General features: G+C 44.0%; 1 protein-coding gene across 8 annotated transcripts in view; it reads left to right on the top strand.

Moving 5' to 3' along the window:
• LOC116432939 (cell adhesion molecule Dscam2) overlaps window positions 1–15,967 on the top strand; it is a 257,102-nt gene that overhangs the window by 197,525 nt on the left and 43,610 nt on the right. For all 8 annotated transcript variants that reach the window (XM_031990463.2, XM_031990466.2, XM_031990467.2 and 5 more), the window contains one exon: window positions 12,389–12,533. In XM_031990463.2, coding sequence (XP_031846323.1) covers window positions 12,389–12,533 — 145 coding nt within the window. The remainder of the gene's footprint in view (window positions 1–12,388; window positions 12,534–15,967) is intronic.

The raw sequence follows: 15,967 nt of genomic DNA, 5'->3' as shown, positions 1-15,967 counted from the left end.
CAACGATTACCGTTCCTCAACGCTCGCGTCAAAAAGCGAACGAAGTATCAAATTACTTTAAAACGCATTCCCTGCATCGCACTTTCCGGCGGGTGAACGAACAACTCGTCGCATCGAATGAAAATATTGAAAATCTAGCGGGACTCCACGGTTCGACGAAACGAACACCGGTAACGATCGAGTGAAATCGATGTTTATCTTGTGATAGTATTTAACAAGACAAATATTTCGAGCAAGTGTGCGTAGGAAAATGAACTTTGTCTCCATTCTTCCTCCAGCTTCACTCTTCTTATCAGTATCGCTTATTAACACTAAACCCGAGCAGTTAAATTCATTTTTCGAAATTCCTCTATAGCAACTTCAAGAGTGCATTCATCATTAATTGATTGATAATTTAGTATACGTGTTGCTGATTCAATTTCTTGAATAACCTCTTCGAGATATATCTGTCATTCTTTTAATAATTGCAAAAAGAAGAAACCAGGAATGGGTGATTTTGACCTGTATGGTAGGTTTAGTGTTAACAGTAGATTCACGACGTTTGTTCTACACTTTATTGTATTAATTCTCGAAAACTAAGTATTTATCTACATAGATCGCGCAGATTATGGCTTCAAAGTTAGATTATTACAATGAGTATCCGCACAATCCTCGAATAACGTTTAAAAACTTCATTATCCGTCAAATCGACGGATTTAGCAAATGTCGAGTAACACTCTATTTTCATTTGAGAACGTTTCACTTTAATTCTCCGCGCAATCCAAACTACCATTCCCATTCAATCCTCCCTTCTTCCCTTCAATTTTCGTCGACTGATAAATCAGCCCGTCGTTCTAATCGATCCCAGTCGTCCCTCATAAAGCCATCAATCCCAAACTCTCGTTGAACCCGTAGCCGCGCATAAACTCGCGTACCCGCGAAGTTTCGCCGGCGCGTCGTAGGGACGCGCTAAAAACGCAGCGCCGCGAGCGAAGACGGATTAGCTCGCCTAAACGGTCGTAATCCGTCGGGTCGGCAGTTTCCTCGGGCAACCGGTGCGAAAGTTCCGTCTGAAAATAATAAGGCTGAATTAAAGCTATTACCGGTGGCGCGCCGGTGTGAACCCGTCCGGCCGGTTACTCTATTGCGAAAGTTTCGGGGCGCGGTTTTTATCGGTCGTTCGCGAAAGTAAGCCCGTTAAACGCGATAAAAATATACGTATTACAGGGGAGCCGGCCGGCCGTTATCTCGCGGATGAGTTGAATATTTTTAATTAACGTGGAAGTTCGCCCCGGCGCGGCCGGTTCGTTAATTCGACGACCGATCGCCGGGAACTCTTGTCCCGCCCCTCTCGGCGACAAAAGGGAGGCCGGGACGGCGCGCGGGCCGCGGCGGAAAAATTCCCGGTCCACTTTAGTTCCGGCCGGGAATTTATTCCGAACTCGACAACACGATCAAACACCCCTTTCACGGATCGCCTCGGAGCGGTCTCGTTCGTTTCCACCCCTCCCCCGCCGCCGCGCGCCCCCCTCTCGCCTTGAACCACCTGGTCCTCGGCGAACAACCCGTTCAATACGTGGGACCGAATTCTTTCATTATCCGAGCGGTCCTCTCGATTTCACCGCGACGACGCGGCCTCTCGCTCGCCGATTCTCTCGCGTCGGGGTCGAATGAAGAGGCCGGCGAGCGAAAGGCGGAGTGGACGGCGCGGGGAGCCGGGGAGAAGGGAAACGGTTGGATGACTCGGGGTTCACGGCGAAGGAGAAGACGAAGGAGCGAGACGGCGCGGTGAAAAAGTCGGCTAGGGAGCCGGCCAGAGGAAGGAATCCGCGGTGCGTCGGGCGGAGAAGAAAGAGCCGGCGGCGCGGGAGCGCGCGGCGAGCGGGGCCGGGCGAAGGAAAAAATGAAATGCTTAACGAGGGCGATGCAAAATAGAGAAAGGAGAAATCCACTGGCTGGCTCGCCGTGAAATAAATATATACCATTTGTCTTAGTCGCGAGGGTGGGAAGCCGGGCGAGGCCGGTGTGCTCGAATGAAAGAAACTCGACGCCGCGCCGGGGCTGGCGGCGCTGAAAGTGTTGGCAGCGCTCGGTGCCGCCCCGCAAAAACCCGTCGGAGAGGCGGCATTCGCTCCGGCCGCCGTCTCCGACGGATATTTCCGTCGGCGTCTTTAAAATCGCGGAACGCCGACCCCGCGTGACATAATCCATTACCTCGAACGACGCTGTCAGTCGGCTGTCTTGGCTGCGCGGGCTTACCGACGGTTATCCTCGCCCCGGCGTGCCGCGGCGCTCTCGCGCTAAACGAACGAACGCTCGTTTGTATCCCGTAATGACACCGTTAATGCGTCGGGCGTCACGAGGTCACGACGAAATAAATGGAACTATTGTAACGCGATTGATCGAGCGATCATTATTTCGACGTGTCTCTGTATTATAATCCGTTGACATTCGACAAGATGAATACGCGGTAATAACGGAATTACATTGTTCGATATTAATTAAGCGAGACAGTGCGATTCGTTTATTTGTCGTATTACTCGTTTGTTTAAGTGGCGTAGAACGATGGGGAATTAGGTCACGGAACGTTCTGCGGTGTTTTATGCGTCGCGTATTTTCTGATGTTACAGAGACTGTCTCTTAATGCGCGACTAGATTATTAGAAATACTCTGTTGCTTTGAAATATAGTTCACACTTCAATAAAGGTAGCGCGTGTAAAACGCTGCAGTCTTAGCGTTACACTGGCTTTACAAGTTCTACATCCGCGGTTCCGTGTGTTTACGGAATTCGTATTAATTACTCCATATTCCGGGGATATCGAGGATACAGGTCTTGGTACCATGTATCGCGAGTCTTCTTACGGAGGATTAGGAACAGATTAGAACGAAGAGTCAATTCCCGTCGCCTCTATATCGTTTTAGCCTGCAGGCAGTCGGGTAACTCCTCTCCAGCGGGCAGCGACGTTTTTCGGCCCCAAGCGGCGGATGGTCCGTTTCGCGTCCGCCATTTCCACTGTTCTCTCGCCCCAGTCCCTTTCAGCGGCGGCCACGTGCACACAGAAATCTGGAAATTCGAAACGTTTCGGATAGCGTATAATTTGCGAACCGTGAAGAGATAGTCGGGCACTAGGTCGAGGTAGGTAGAAGCCCGGGATTGTTGATTTTCGCCCGCGTAGAACGTCCATTAAGGAAATTTCACTGATTACCGCGTGTTTGAAGGGGATTATTGGCTGATGAATCGTTCGTTTCAAGAGTTCCTTTTTAACGATGAACTATGTTAACGAGGACGTTCAATATGCAGCTTGCTGTGTTTAGGAAATTAATTTCATTGGTGTGTACCATTCGCTGGATACACGCGCACGGTATGAATTATTAATTACACATAGGTGTACGTGCCGGTGCCATTATTCCCAACAAGTAAATTAAACGAGTATATCAAGTTGCAAATTGGATCTTCGATTTTGCGAGCCCGTTCTCATCGATCGCGATTATTCGGATGAAATCCGGTAACGTACAGTTCCGCGCCGCGGTGTGTTACGATCGATAATCGAACGACCGGCGTAAAAACTACCTCATCAGGTATATCCGGATCCGTTTTTCTCGGAGCCGTAAACACGCAGCGCCACCATTGAAATTCAATCGTCCGCGACGAAAAGCCATCCACGGGAATATCCGTTGCGCGTTCTCGATTTACTTTCCCGCGAAAATTAATATCCTTCCCGACGTCATCGTCAATAATAGATCGCCGCGCGTAACCTGCCATCATTGTTAATGAACACGGCCGTTGTCCGCGTACGCGGCCGCTCGCAAAATTTCGTGCCCTGCTTAGGGTGTATCGGCCGGTATCGGCCCGCCATTATGGCCGGCCGTTATCGCTTAATCACGATCGATAGTCGTCGGTCGGAATCACTTTGCGCGCCGCGTCCTGGCTTTACATGCCGCACAGCGGGAGAATATCGATGTTTCTGTGGCCAAAAATCAATTCGGAGTTCTCGAAGGAATAAAGCGATTCGATCGATTCGCATTAAAATTACCGAGCAATTAGAACGACTGGCTTTCGACGTTTCATGAAAATTCGAACAATCCTTGATTCTCAATCGAATTTCTAAAATTCTATCGGACATTGCGATGATTTACATCGCATCTTTAATTTCGTTCTCGTCGGATTATAAATTATCGGCAATTTCTACTCTTCACTTTTTTACATTTCATGGAAATTAGAACAATTCTTGATATTCGATTCTCGATCGAATTTCCAAAATTCTATCGGACATTGCGATGATTTATATCTCATCTTTAATTTCGTTCTCGTCGGATTATATCGTCAATTTTTACTTCCCACATTAACCTTTTGAACTCTGTAGGCTCAAATATTTTAACGAATCAAGGAAACTACCTTAAAATCATTAGACTTTCCATGCATCCAAATTTTCTACTGAGAAGGAAAATAAAAGGTCAAAGTGATGTTGCATTTTTCATTTTTACTAGAGATACCATAAAAATTAGCCGCAGTTGCTGACAAATTACAAAACCATCTGGAGTGCTAAGGGTTAAACAATTTCTGTGTTACTATCTTTTCAGCCTTGTTCAGAAAGAGAGCCGCAGTTCGGTTTCTATAGAAGATAATTACAATCCTTTCACAGAATTACCAAGGAACATTCCAGTGTTACTAGAAAACTACTTGCCATCGCTAGCTCAAGACGTTACCGATCTTCCAGCAGTGAAACCGCGATCCCGTCCACCGCGCGTCCCAATAATTGCTCGGTACGGTTCCACCGAAGACGACGCGGCTTGTGGGTTCCGTTTTATTTGGAGAGCGTTAGTGCCTCTCGCAAATATTGAGCGATGCTCTCCGTTAGCCGGCCGGGAAACGGAGAAAGGACGGGGCGGTCCGTTTATCTCTCCATCCGGCTCCATTTCTCAGCCGAGCGTCGTTCCGCGGAAATTTTTAAACGTCGTGAAAAAAGGTCGCGGCGGTCGGTCGCGTCCCGTCGATCGTTCAGCTGCGCTCGCCTCCGGTTAAATAACTTTCCTTTCCCAGCCGGCGATTAATCACCAGAGACGTTTCCCTCCCGCAAATAGATAGGCAACGCGCCGAGCGACGCATTGTTTTCTTTTTCTCGTCAAATAATTTGCCGAGCGTAACGACTCGCGAAACGAACGAGCGAGAACCAGGGGGCGGAGGAGGAGGAGGAGGATGGAACAAAGTCGAGATCTGTTCGCGAACCGGTATCGCTTTGTCAAACTCGAAATAATTGGAAAGAGGCTAATCCGACGGGCGCAACAAAGGGAAGAAATCAAAGCGGCAAACTTTTGTAACGATAGAAAAGCAATTTTGAAAAGGGCAGCGGACGCGCGCGCCTGCGTTACGTTTGAGCGCTTTTGTCCGACGGTTCTTTTATTTTTGTTCCTATTTTCTTTCTCCCCTCACTTCTCTCTGTTTCCTTCTCCCTCATTTTTCCTGTTGTCGGGCCCGTTCGACTGAAAAAGAGCGAAAACGTTTATGGAACGAGGGTATAAAGTGAAAGGGAATTAATAGAAAATAGTGGCCGCTGAATTTTAGGCTGAATTATTCGAAGGAACGCGCGGTATTTTCTTCCGCGCGGCGATTTCACGTTGCGCGGACCGCGGCGTTCGGGACTGGCATTCGATATCGCTCGGAAATATTTATTCATTTTAATAGTTCACGTCCGAACGTTCCGCGGGAAATAAAATCACTGGCATATACCGCGTTGCAATTACTTTCAAATAAATATTCATCGTTCCTCCAACGTCTCCTACGATTAACGTCGGGATACTAGGGAAATTATGTTTTCGTTCGAGCTAACATGAGCTTATTCTTTATTCAACTAATACCTGAAACTACCGAGCAGTTCAATTGACTTTCACAAATTCCTCCATAAAAACTAATCTAATATAATCTACAGAAAAAAATTAATAATTCCTCAGAGAAATCTGTTATCTTTCTAAGAATCGCAAAAGGAAGACATCAGGAATGAGTCACTTCGACCTTTCCGGAAGTTTCAGTGTTAACGGAGTCTCTAGACAATAATATACAACGATGCCATAGAAAATAAAACCGCTTAAACCGCCTTTTACTCGGAAACCCGACGAAACCGTCATTATTTCCCCGGCGACCGAGCGTTTTTCATTCGTCGATCTCTCGACCGATATATTTCCCCCGCGTTCTCCGAGTCCCGCGCAGCTGCGCGTAAATACCGCGGCGCGCGTGTATCGATGGTTTATTTTTTAAGCGGCGAATGGTAAATTTCAGAGAGCTCGAACAAAGGGCCGGCGGTAATGTCGCGTCGCCATTTTCATAGGGGCACGTCCGGCGCAGCGGCGCTACACGGCACTGGCTCACTTCCATTATATTTACACCGCTCGCGCGCGGGGCCTGCGATCGCTGCACGGTAAATAATGTCTTCCCGTCGAATTACCGAGTCACAAATCGCGGCGAGACAAGCGACAAGCTTCCCCCTATCAGCGAATTGACGGCTACCCCCGTGTCGCGTATATTCCGTAGAAAATGCGAGCATCACCGTACGGCGAAAAGCAGTCGCGAGGATATCACGGTGACGTGACGCCGCGGACGGGAAATAATTTAAATGGACAATGCGATGATCGTATTCGACGACACGTAATACCTCGGAAGAACAGTTTTATAATTATTTTATGATTCCGTAATTGATCGGCGAGCGCGGGCGATCGAGTTGCACAGGCTTCTCATAATCACGAGCGGTCTCGCCTGAATTCGCGATTTCACTGACCGGGCTGCCTTATGATTTTTTTCGCAACTGCATCCGCGCGATTGTTTCACCGTTAATATTTGCTAGAAGTAAATGGAATTCCGCTTTCACCGTGAGCGCGGTTTTAACGCGAGCATCGAATGTTGGTAGCCGTGAAATGATATCTCGTTTCTGCAGTTATATGCGCGTGTTTTAAATCGTGCTCGAAAATTTCATCGCGAATTTAACTGGATATCATCGGACAGGAGGTTAACGGGAATTAATTTACTCGTTTGAAGAATATCCCTGAATGCGCGCGCGCGCGCGCGCGCCGCTGAGTCGGTGTACGCTGTGTAAATAGAATAGTGTGTATAATGGTCGGTTCCCGGCGTTAATTAGCCCTAAATCTGACGGCAAAGGCGCTTAATGCGACACAAAGCTGCCGGATTATCTACGACATGGAAATTTCACGATAACAGGGAAATGCACTTTCTTGTTGCGGCTTCGATATGCTTAACCTGTACTACTGGAGACACTCGGAACACTATCGAGAAGCGTTCTGCGCGGGTATCGTTCGAACACAGGGAAATTTCGGTTTATTTTAACGACTGGCAGAAAGGGAGAGTCGGTTAAAAATAGTACGAACAGAGACACGGAGCTAAAAGTTTAACAATGCAAATGATATATGAAGCTAACGGTTGAAAGACTCGTCAAAGGAAAAGTAGGTTGAACATAATACGACGAGAATCGCGAAAATAATAAACAATTACCAAGTGTTCATACAAACGGAAATTGAACGTTTCGATGGAAACGTGACCTAATCAAGACCTAATCATAGCAACCACTTCTTTATTGCGAAATAAACATGATAATGTGTGATAATGGGAATAAGTAATGGAAAAATTGCCAAGAAAAATTTTATTATACAAAATTTGCCACTATTTGCGGACAAGCCACACGCGAGCCTTCAGGCGAAATGGGTTACAGATCAATATTCAAAAATACAAATATACGCGAAGTGATCACGGTCGAGGGACTCGGAACAGAATTAATGCAGAATAAAATGAAATAAAACTGCTCAACAGAGTGTATGAAGCGGCGAGGTTCATTATGCATTCCCGGCAATGTATGTGTGTATGTACACGTGCGAGGATTTTCCATGGAATATATAACACCGAACGTCGGGGCCAGGTCACTACGTCCAATCCAGGAGGAGTTCACGGCGAACCGACAAAATGTTCGTCCGTTTAAAAAAGGAGAACGGAGAAACGAGAAGCCGTTCTCCAGGAAGAACCCCGGATTCTTTCGACTTTCCCTTCCCCCTTTCGTCCGCCGTCCTCTTTTCACGCGAATGCTTCGCAAGCTCGCGATATTACATCGGCCAGCCGCCTCCGGCCGAACGAGCGAAGAAAACCTGATGCCGGCGACCCGAAAATTGAACGCTGTAACCAATCAGCGGTGTAATACCATCTCGCGCAATACTTTGCTCGATAAATCGTGTAATCGATAGCATCCGGAGATCTCCGACTGTTCATCCGAGTAATCTTACTTCCGTTTCAATCAGATTGATTATCCTCTGAAAGTATGGAGGGATATAAAATCATCGTCTGCGAGAGTTTGTAGATCTTGCGATTGTACACAGGATCTTCCGAGGTTTTCCTAAACATTCCGTAAAATTGTATTCTTCGAGAAATATATGCAACGAAAATGGAAAGTTAACTTTATGTTTCTGAAAATCGATAAGATTCCAAGTTTCGCTGCAAGGAGAAAACGAGGTTTCCAAAATTGACCCTTAACGGACCCGAAGTATTCCAAGTTGATGAAAAATATCGTAATGTAGATAACATGCGGAAATTTATAGAAGTGACCTAGCACAATACTTAACGTGTTAATTGCAAATGTTACAAGAGTGATGATAGTAAACTGATATTCACCACCATGTACACGACATCGTAACTACTAAATAAACCTACCATGCATTTGTCTATTACTCCATTAACCCTTTGCGGACAAATGTCGACATTTGCAAACAAATGATTTTATTAGTCAGACAACAAGAGATCAGCACGTAGTTTCCTTTTTCCTATTAATTAAGCAATCGATATATAATTTAACTTCATCTGCCGAAGGTTTTGGACATTCCGAAGAATCTTCGCAAACGGTTAACGGTTAAATTCCAGTTCAAAATCAAACAAAGATCAAAGCACCCCGAGACCACACACAACAAAGACAGAATCATTCAAACTTCAATCACCCAAAAATCCACGAATTTCCATCGAACATCAGCAAAAGAAAACACTATTAACACGTTGACTGCCGCACGATTTTGCCGAGACAAATGTAGAGAATGAAAATAATGTAACATCAACTTACGCCATTGAATTACGTTATTATTACAGGTTCGAACTATTGAATGTCAGTGCATTAAGTTATTACTTATAATATAGAAAAGTTTTCAAATAATTATCGTTTTAAACCTCGCACGAAACTTCAAACTCAGATCAAACACCTGGAAACCACGTGCAACGTGGAAACATTGCCAAACTCGACGCCTGAGAATTCAAGAGCCTTCAGCCAGCAAAGGAAGAGAGGAAAGTTGCGTACGAGATACCGATCGCAGTACGAAGACGACAACGAAGCCGGTAGCGTCGCGCGTACAACAACACGGCCGCCGCAAAACGGGGCGTGGCCATTCGGCAATACGGCATCCTGATTTACGCCGTGAGCAAACAGCCGCGCAGCTCCGTGCCTCGGTTATTGTCGGCTCTATAATTTGGGGTTAATTCACTAGGCGGCACTCGAGTTCAGGCGTCAAACCGCAGATCGATAGTTCTGCCCGCGTGCGGGGCTTGTCATGTAAATGTTGCGTGCATAATACCCCGCCTTGCGGCGAGCCAGGATCATTTCCACGGGGCCTCCGGCCAGGTTCCTCGTGTGTGCGTCGCGCCGTGAACGCACCTGGAGCGGCAGGTGGAACCGCTCATCCGGCCCGGCTCCGTGCCATTTCGAAATTCAGCCCGCAGGTAACTCATCACCGCGGCCCGGCCTGCGAATTTGCGGCCGCCGCTCGTCCCGGCGAAGCACGGCATTCGAACGGTGGCTGGATTCCGTGCCCCTTGTCTCGATCGGCAGGGACGCGGACTGTCTTGGCGCGTTGTTCGGCAGTTTTACGGAAGCTATGCTATGTCACCGGTTATTATTCCGTAATTAACCCTTTGAAATCGAGTGGCGACAGTCACCATTTGATTTCACTCGGTAAAATTAGAAAATTGAATATTGTAGTGGTTACTATGTTATGGGTAATGAAAAGATCTTGAGTAATCGAGAACGAGGAGTAAATGTATTATAGTGGTGGTTATTATTATTATTATAGATATTGAGAAGGTGGATCTTCAGTAATCGAGAACTAGGTATTGTAGAAAAGAAAAACCGAATTCAGGGGCGTTGGGGATTCGGAGGATGTATTTTGGGGAGCGCGAAAGAAGTTGACACAGTCTACGGTTTCTCAATCTAATCTTTTCAATTTCTAATATAATGGATACTCGGAAAATTTAGTAAGAAAGAGAGAAAATTCGTGGGTTTGTTCTATCCTCAGAGTTAAAATGTTCACGTGTCTGACACGTTATTGTAGGTCAAGAACTCTTTGCACTCCGTTGTCGCCATTGTGGCATGTGAAATCCTGTGGTATTCAACGTGTTAATAAAATATAATCATTTTATTATACAAAGAATATTTTGCACTTTGTTTCCATATTAAATCGATTATCATCTATATTCCTTTCGCAAAATTCTAAGCGATGGCCGGTACGTTTAGCCTTGAAACAAGAGTACAGTTGCACAGGAGATGGCCTCCTGAATGGCACGGAGGCAAATGGGATTTGGTATGTGGTTTGCTGACAGTTTTGATTGGTTACGTGTGATCGCATTAACGAATACCAAGTTAGTATCGGATATGGAGATGAGATTGAAATTGAAAATGAAATTATAATGTCAATATGAAATCTCGGGAGTTCAAGTTGTAGACTCTACCGCTGCGCCCATAAGTTCTCAATGTCCCCTATGCTATTAGCCACTGGCCTTTGAAATTGCGTACCGTAGAAATCGATTGAACGACCGGTACAAACTGTCAATAGCTCATTAAGAAACTGTCGACTGAAGCAGAGTGTGAAATACGCGAGGCACGGGTAACCGTTGTGCGCACGAGTACAATTACGAACGGAAAATTCAAAGGAAATCAACTTATATAATTGTCCTTTTCAATGATTAGGCGTTGAACAGTTTTCTCTCGCAGAATTAAATGCTTAACCGTTCGAGTCCCAAGCGGATGGCGCTTCTCTGTTGCATTGTCGAAAAATGGCAGTCTATCGGTTCGTAGAATCTCCTAATTTTCCTTCTAATTATTCATTTTTATTTTTGTCATTGCCCGCCTAAAACTGGAAGAATCTAACGATCGCACTGTTTAAAATTTTTCGTCGAAATAGAAAAGCATCGTTCAGTTTCGAAATCGAAAGGAAGCGCGGTCGCGCCGCTTGGCATTTTTCGGCCGGGTTTTCGCAAAAACCCATGGGAACGGTTAACAAAAATAACCTTTCGCGTTACTTCTCTCGGCAAGGTATATAAACGAGGATGCTGCAGGTAGATCGCATTTTGGAACAGCTCTCTCGTTTCCGCTCTGCGAGGGAACTAATCGCGATAACATTGCGCGCAATCCTCCGCAACGAGTCTACGCGAATAACTGGGCGCGTTTACCTGCTTATGGCATGCGGCCACGCACCGTCGAATTATTTCGAAATCTCGATAGATATCGAGCGAATTCCAGCGAGATCGATTTCACCGGTGAAATAGAAACAGTGTCTGTTCACTGTAACGGTATCAAATGCGTCATTTCACCCTACGTCACTAATCTCTCGTCGAAATAACTACCATACCTAGTTCCATCCACGAAACAAGTGTCTATTGAACGAAGTTTAATGATCTATAGCTAATTTCTAATACGCGGTTGGACTAATTCCTTAACCGTTTGGCTGCTGACGGATCTTTTCGGACATGTGCCGAAACTGGAAAAAATGGAAAACACTTATCATACAATAAACTCACTTATATTGCATTGTAACGACAAAATTTTTTTAAAATACCATTTATTTAACACGTTCCGTGCCACGGAAATTTCGGTCATATTTTGCTTATGAACTGTACTAATTTTTTAAATACAATATTAAGTTATATTCAAGTTTTTCAAAAATTTTATATATTTTGATATCGTTTCTTGATGTTTTCGGTGCTTTGTAACGTATACAGCTAATCTTGACCATATGTTCCTTAAAAATATTTTGTTACGGAAATTTCAGTTATATTTTGCTTATGAACTGTACTGATTTTTTAAATAAAATATAAATTTATTCAAGTTCTTTTTTAATTTTATATATTTTGATATCGTTTCTTGATGTTTTAGATGTTCTGTAACGTATACAGCTATTCTTGACCATGTGTCCCTTAAAAATATTTTGTTACAAAAATTAACGTGTACACGTGGTACACGTGGCACTGAACGTGTTAACAGGTTAAGAAAGTTTAAAGGAGATAGTTTAAGGAATTCGATTTCAATTAGCTCGAGGAAAGAGCACGAGCGAAAAGATTGAACGACAATTCTAATGAGTCGGTCGGTGAACGCGTGTGTTGCAGACGCAGCGCCGCAGCTACTCCATAAATTCATCGAACACACCATGCAGCAGGGCCCCACGGTCTCCCTGAAGTGCGTCGCCACAGGAAACCCGACGCCGCACTTCTCTTGGTCCCTGGACGGATTTCCTCTACCGCAGAACGACAGGTACGGAGACTCCTTTCCACCCCTTGTTCCGCTGGCGAGGTCTGTTAACACATAAAACGCCGATGGAGTATTAACCCCGGAACCCTAAGGGACGGGGAAGTTCGACGAACTGGCACCTTAGCAGTTCCACGTTTAACTTTCCGCGATACGGCGTGGGTATGAACTTGCCATCCAATCTCGTTTCAATTAGTTCACTTCTAATCTCGCGTTTCTCGCAATTGAAAAATAATCATCCCTCTAAGAACGAGCTACGACATTGCCACTTTCACACTAAAACTACCGAGCCAATTGACTTCTTGAAATTTCTCTATGGAAACTCGAAGAGGGCATCTGTTCAGACTTTGATCCCTTGGCCTATGATATCTTTTACAACTCTGATCGATATGGCCACTTTGTCACTAATAATTTATTTAAAAATAGAAAAATTCCAAGCATATGTTACGCCTATATTACCTTCTAAGTATAATAGTTGATTGCAGAGGAATAATATTTACTTTGCATTCGAATGAACTGAGTAATATATATTTGTTGAATCATGTTGAAAATCTTCACGACGAGTCTCACTCGTTGTAGGACAAGGGGTTAATTGTAACAGTTTCTTTAATAATTTCCAAGAGAAATTTTCGTTGGATTTTTAATAACTGCAGAAGGAGTCAAGAAGCAGTCTGGTAGTTTTAGGGTTAAACAAGTATCCAACACCGTATCGATAGAGAATAACGGAAATTTCAATGAAATTTCGGATAATTACAAAGAATCGTAAATGTCAAGTCACGAGAAGGTTGATTATTGCACAAAAGAAATTGTTCTGTTATTCTTGGTAATTAGATGAAGGTTTCATCGATTTCATTCGATATAATATATTCAGTCATTAACTGCTCCGGATTATCGAGATCCTCCTCCTCTAAATGGAGTGTAACAAATTTGCAGTGCATTAAATGACGCATGAATTCAATGTTAATGCCCTTTAAATGTCGACAATGCTAATCGCGTAAGGTAGAGCGATTTCCAGAAGCGAACAACGCGGAACGTTCGTCGAGCAGCTTTTTTGTGTAAAGAATTAGAAGAACGCTGCAAAGGTCCCGGACAGGGGAATCCTCTTCGATCCCTGGGAAACGTTGCCACCCTCGGAAATCGATGGATGGTGTATACACAATTATTTTCGGTTATTAAACCGCGGGTATTACGATCGTCAGAAAATCAGACCGGCTTCCCTGGCTATAACGCGGCTCCCGTGGGAACGGATATCTCCCCGCGGGCTTCGATTCTCTGAACCAATTGAGGGGAAAATTACCAATCAACCGGGCTCAGTCTAAACTTTTTAGAGCCGCTCGATTTAGAATGATCGCGTGTATGCCATTTGCTAATGCCATCGGATTTCTGATTACCGGACTGCGGACTTTTCGCCGGACTCCATGATTTTCATGCGAATTCAAATCTTTTGGAATGTAATTGGAAAAATATCGTTACCATGGGAAATAGTTCTTCGTGGCGGATGTTATAAGAGCACTATGCTTTGGATGTTTTATGTAAGTAATTGGGATGTTTGGAAATGTGACTGGAGAAGTAGAATTAGGATGGAGAATAGTTTTTTCTAGGAAAGTTTTATTATCTAGATTTATTACACAAATAAGTTTGGATATTTTATAGAAGTAACTGGGGAACAGTATTACGATGGAAAATAGTTTTTAATGATAAATATTATAAAAGATATTATGTCTTGGATGTTTTATGCAAGTAATTAGGATACTTGGAAACGTAATTGGAGAAATAGAATTAGGGTGGAAAATCGTTCTTTCTAAGAAATATTATAAAAAGCATTATATCTTGGATATTTTATATAAGTAATTGGAATGTTTAAAAATATAATTAGAAGAATAGAATCACGACAGAAATTAATTCTTCGGAACGAATATCCTAAAACGCATTATACCTTGGATAATTACATATTCTTTTACGTGCATAAAAATCCGCAGTCCGCTGATACGCACTCTTTTTCTTTATCTGCTTCTTTCCAATGAAGTTTTATTGTGCAGTAAACTTTCACCGCATAATGGGGAAAAAATGAAGAAGCATTGCGTTATGTATTCCGGGCAACGTTTACGGTCGTTGCATTGCAATAACCTGGCGAACGAAAACTTGCATAATACGCCGTATAAATATTTTTACGGGCACTTATCGCGGATGTTTGAAGATGTTCCGCCGCGAGCAGGGAAAAGAGAACGGAAAAGCACAAGAAAATTGGGAGGACAGTTATAATTGGATTCCGGTAGACAGGATTATTGCTGAAATTAATTGCGTCCTGAAAAGGATCCTCGAGTAGCATCGTAACTCACAGTGAAGAACGCAGGAAAACCGTGCCCTGTAATTAGTAGTTGAAGCGCGAGTAATTTGAAAACAACATTCCTCTCTTCAAATTTCCTCATTGAGAAAACTCCATCCGAATCTCCCGCTTTCTTCACAGAACCAACTAATAATTCACAAAACTGATATAAAATTCCTCTACGTACAACAACGAGCGAAGGAAATCTAAAACGGTTATTTTATTTGCTCCCATGTTGGAAACGGTCAAGCGTCATTTCCTATTGGCAGTTAGCCAGGCGCAAATGCGTTCGTCAAACCTGCGGACCCCTTCAAAAGCGAGATTCCAAACGAAAAATCTTCATTCCGCATACTTCACTTACTTTTCCGCGTAGAATAACATCCTACTATTACATTCCACCGTACCCGACCGAGTCGAGCTGCTAAACACACGCGTCCTCGACGTTCAATCTCGAATCTCGGAGAAAGAAGTCGAAACCCACAAAATTTACTCTACATTCCATTCATTCCCTCGCGCGGAATCGCTCGCTTCCAATTGCGCCTCCTCTTGCATAACGCCATGACCGTTTCACGGAATCTTTAGAACTTCCGGCGAGGAGCCTCGGAAAGGAAAGATCAAAAGATATCGGAGGTGAATTCCGTTCCAGGAGGCACGCAAGCCGAGCGAGAGGAGACGAGCGAATAGGAAAGAAGGTAGCAGGACGTCCCGTCAATATTGCAGGAGAACGAGAATTTTATTTGAAACAGTATAATTATTTCGTGACAACTTATAATAAAACAGTCCACAAATTTAAACGACTAATTTAAATTTAATTTAAACACACTATTTATACACTTAGATGCTCTTGTCTCACTCGCACACCTAGAACATTCTTTCATTACAGTGCATTAACTTCACGTATATTTCGAATATTCTAGATTCATAAAAAACGAACATTATTAATGTTTGCAATTACATTGTAATTTCCACTCTTCCATTTGGCGACTGAATTCTCGAAATTGATAAAAATATTGGAACGATCAATAAGTGAATTCTCAACTATATGGCAATATTTTCTAACCCTTTGCACTCCGTTGTCGCCGTAGCGACATTGCAAGATAAGTTTATAACTTCG

This window comes from Nomia melanderi, chromosome 6 (genome assembly GCF_051020985.1).
Source record: "Nomia melanderi isolate GNS246 chromosome 6, iyNomMela1, whole genome shotgun sequence".
Taxonomy (NCBI): domain Eukaryota; kingdom Metazoa; phylum Arthropoda; class Insecta; order Hymenoptera; family Halictidae; genus Nomia; species Nomia melanderi.
The sequence above is the reverse complement of the archived record's forward strand: the minus strand, read 5'-3'. Positions and strand labels throughout refer to the sequence as shown.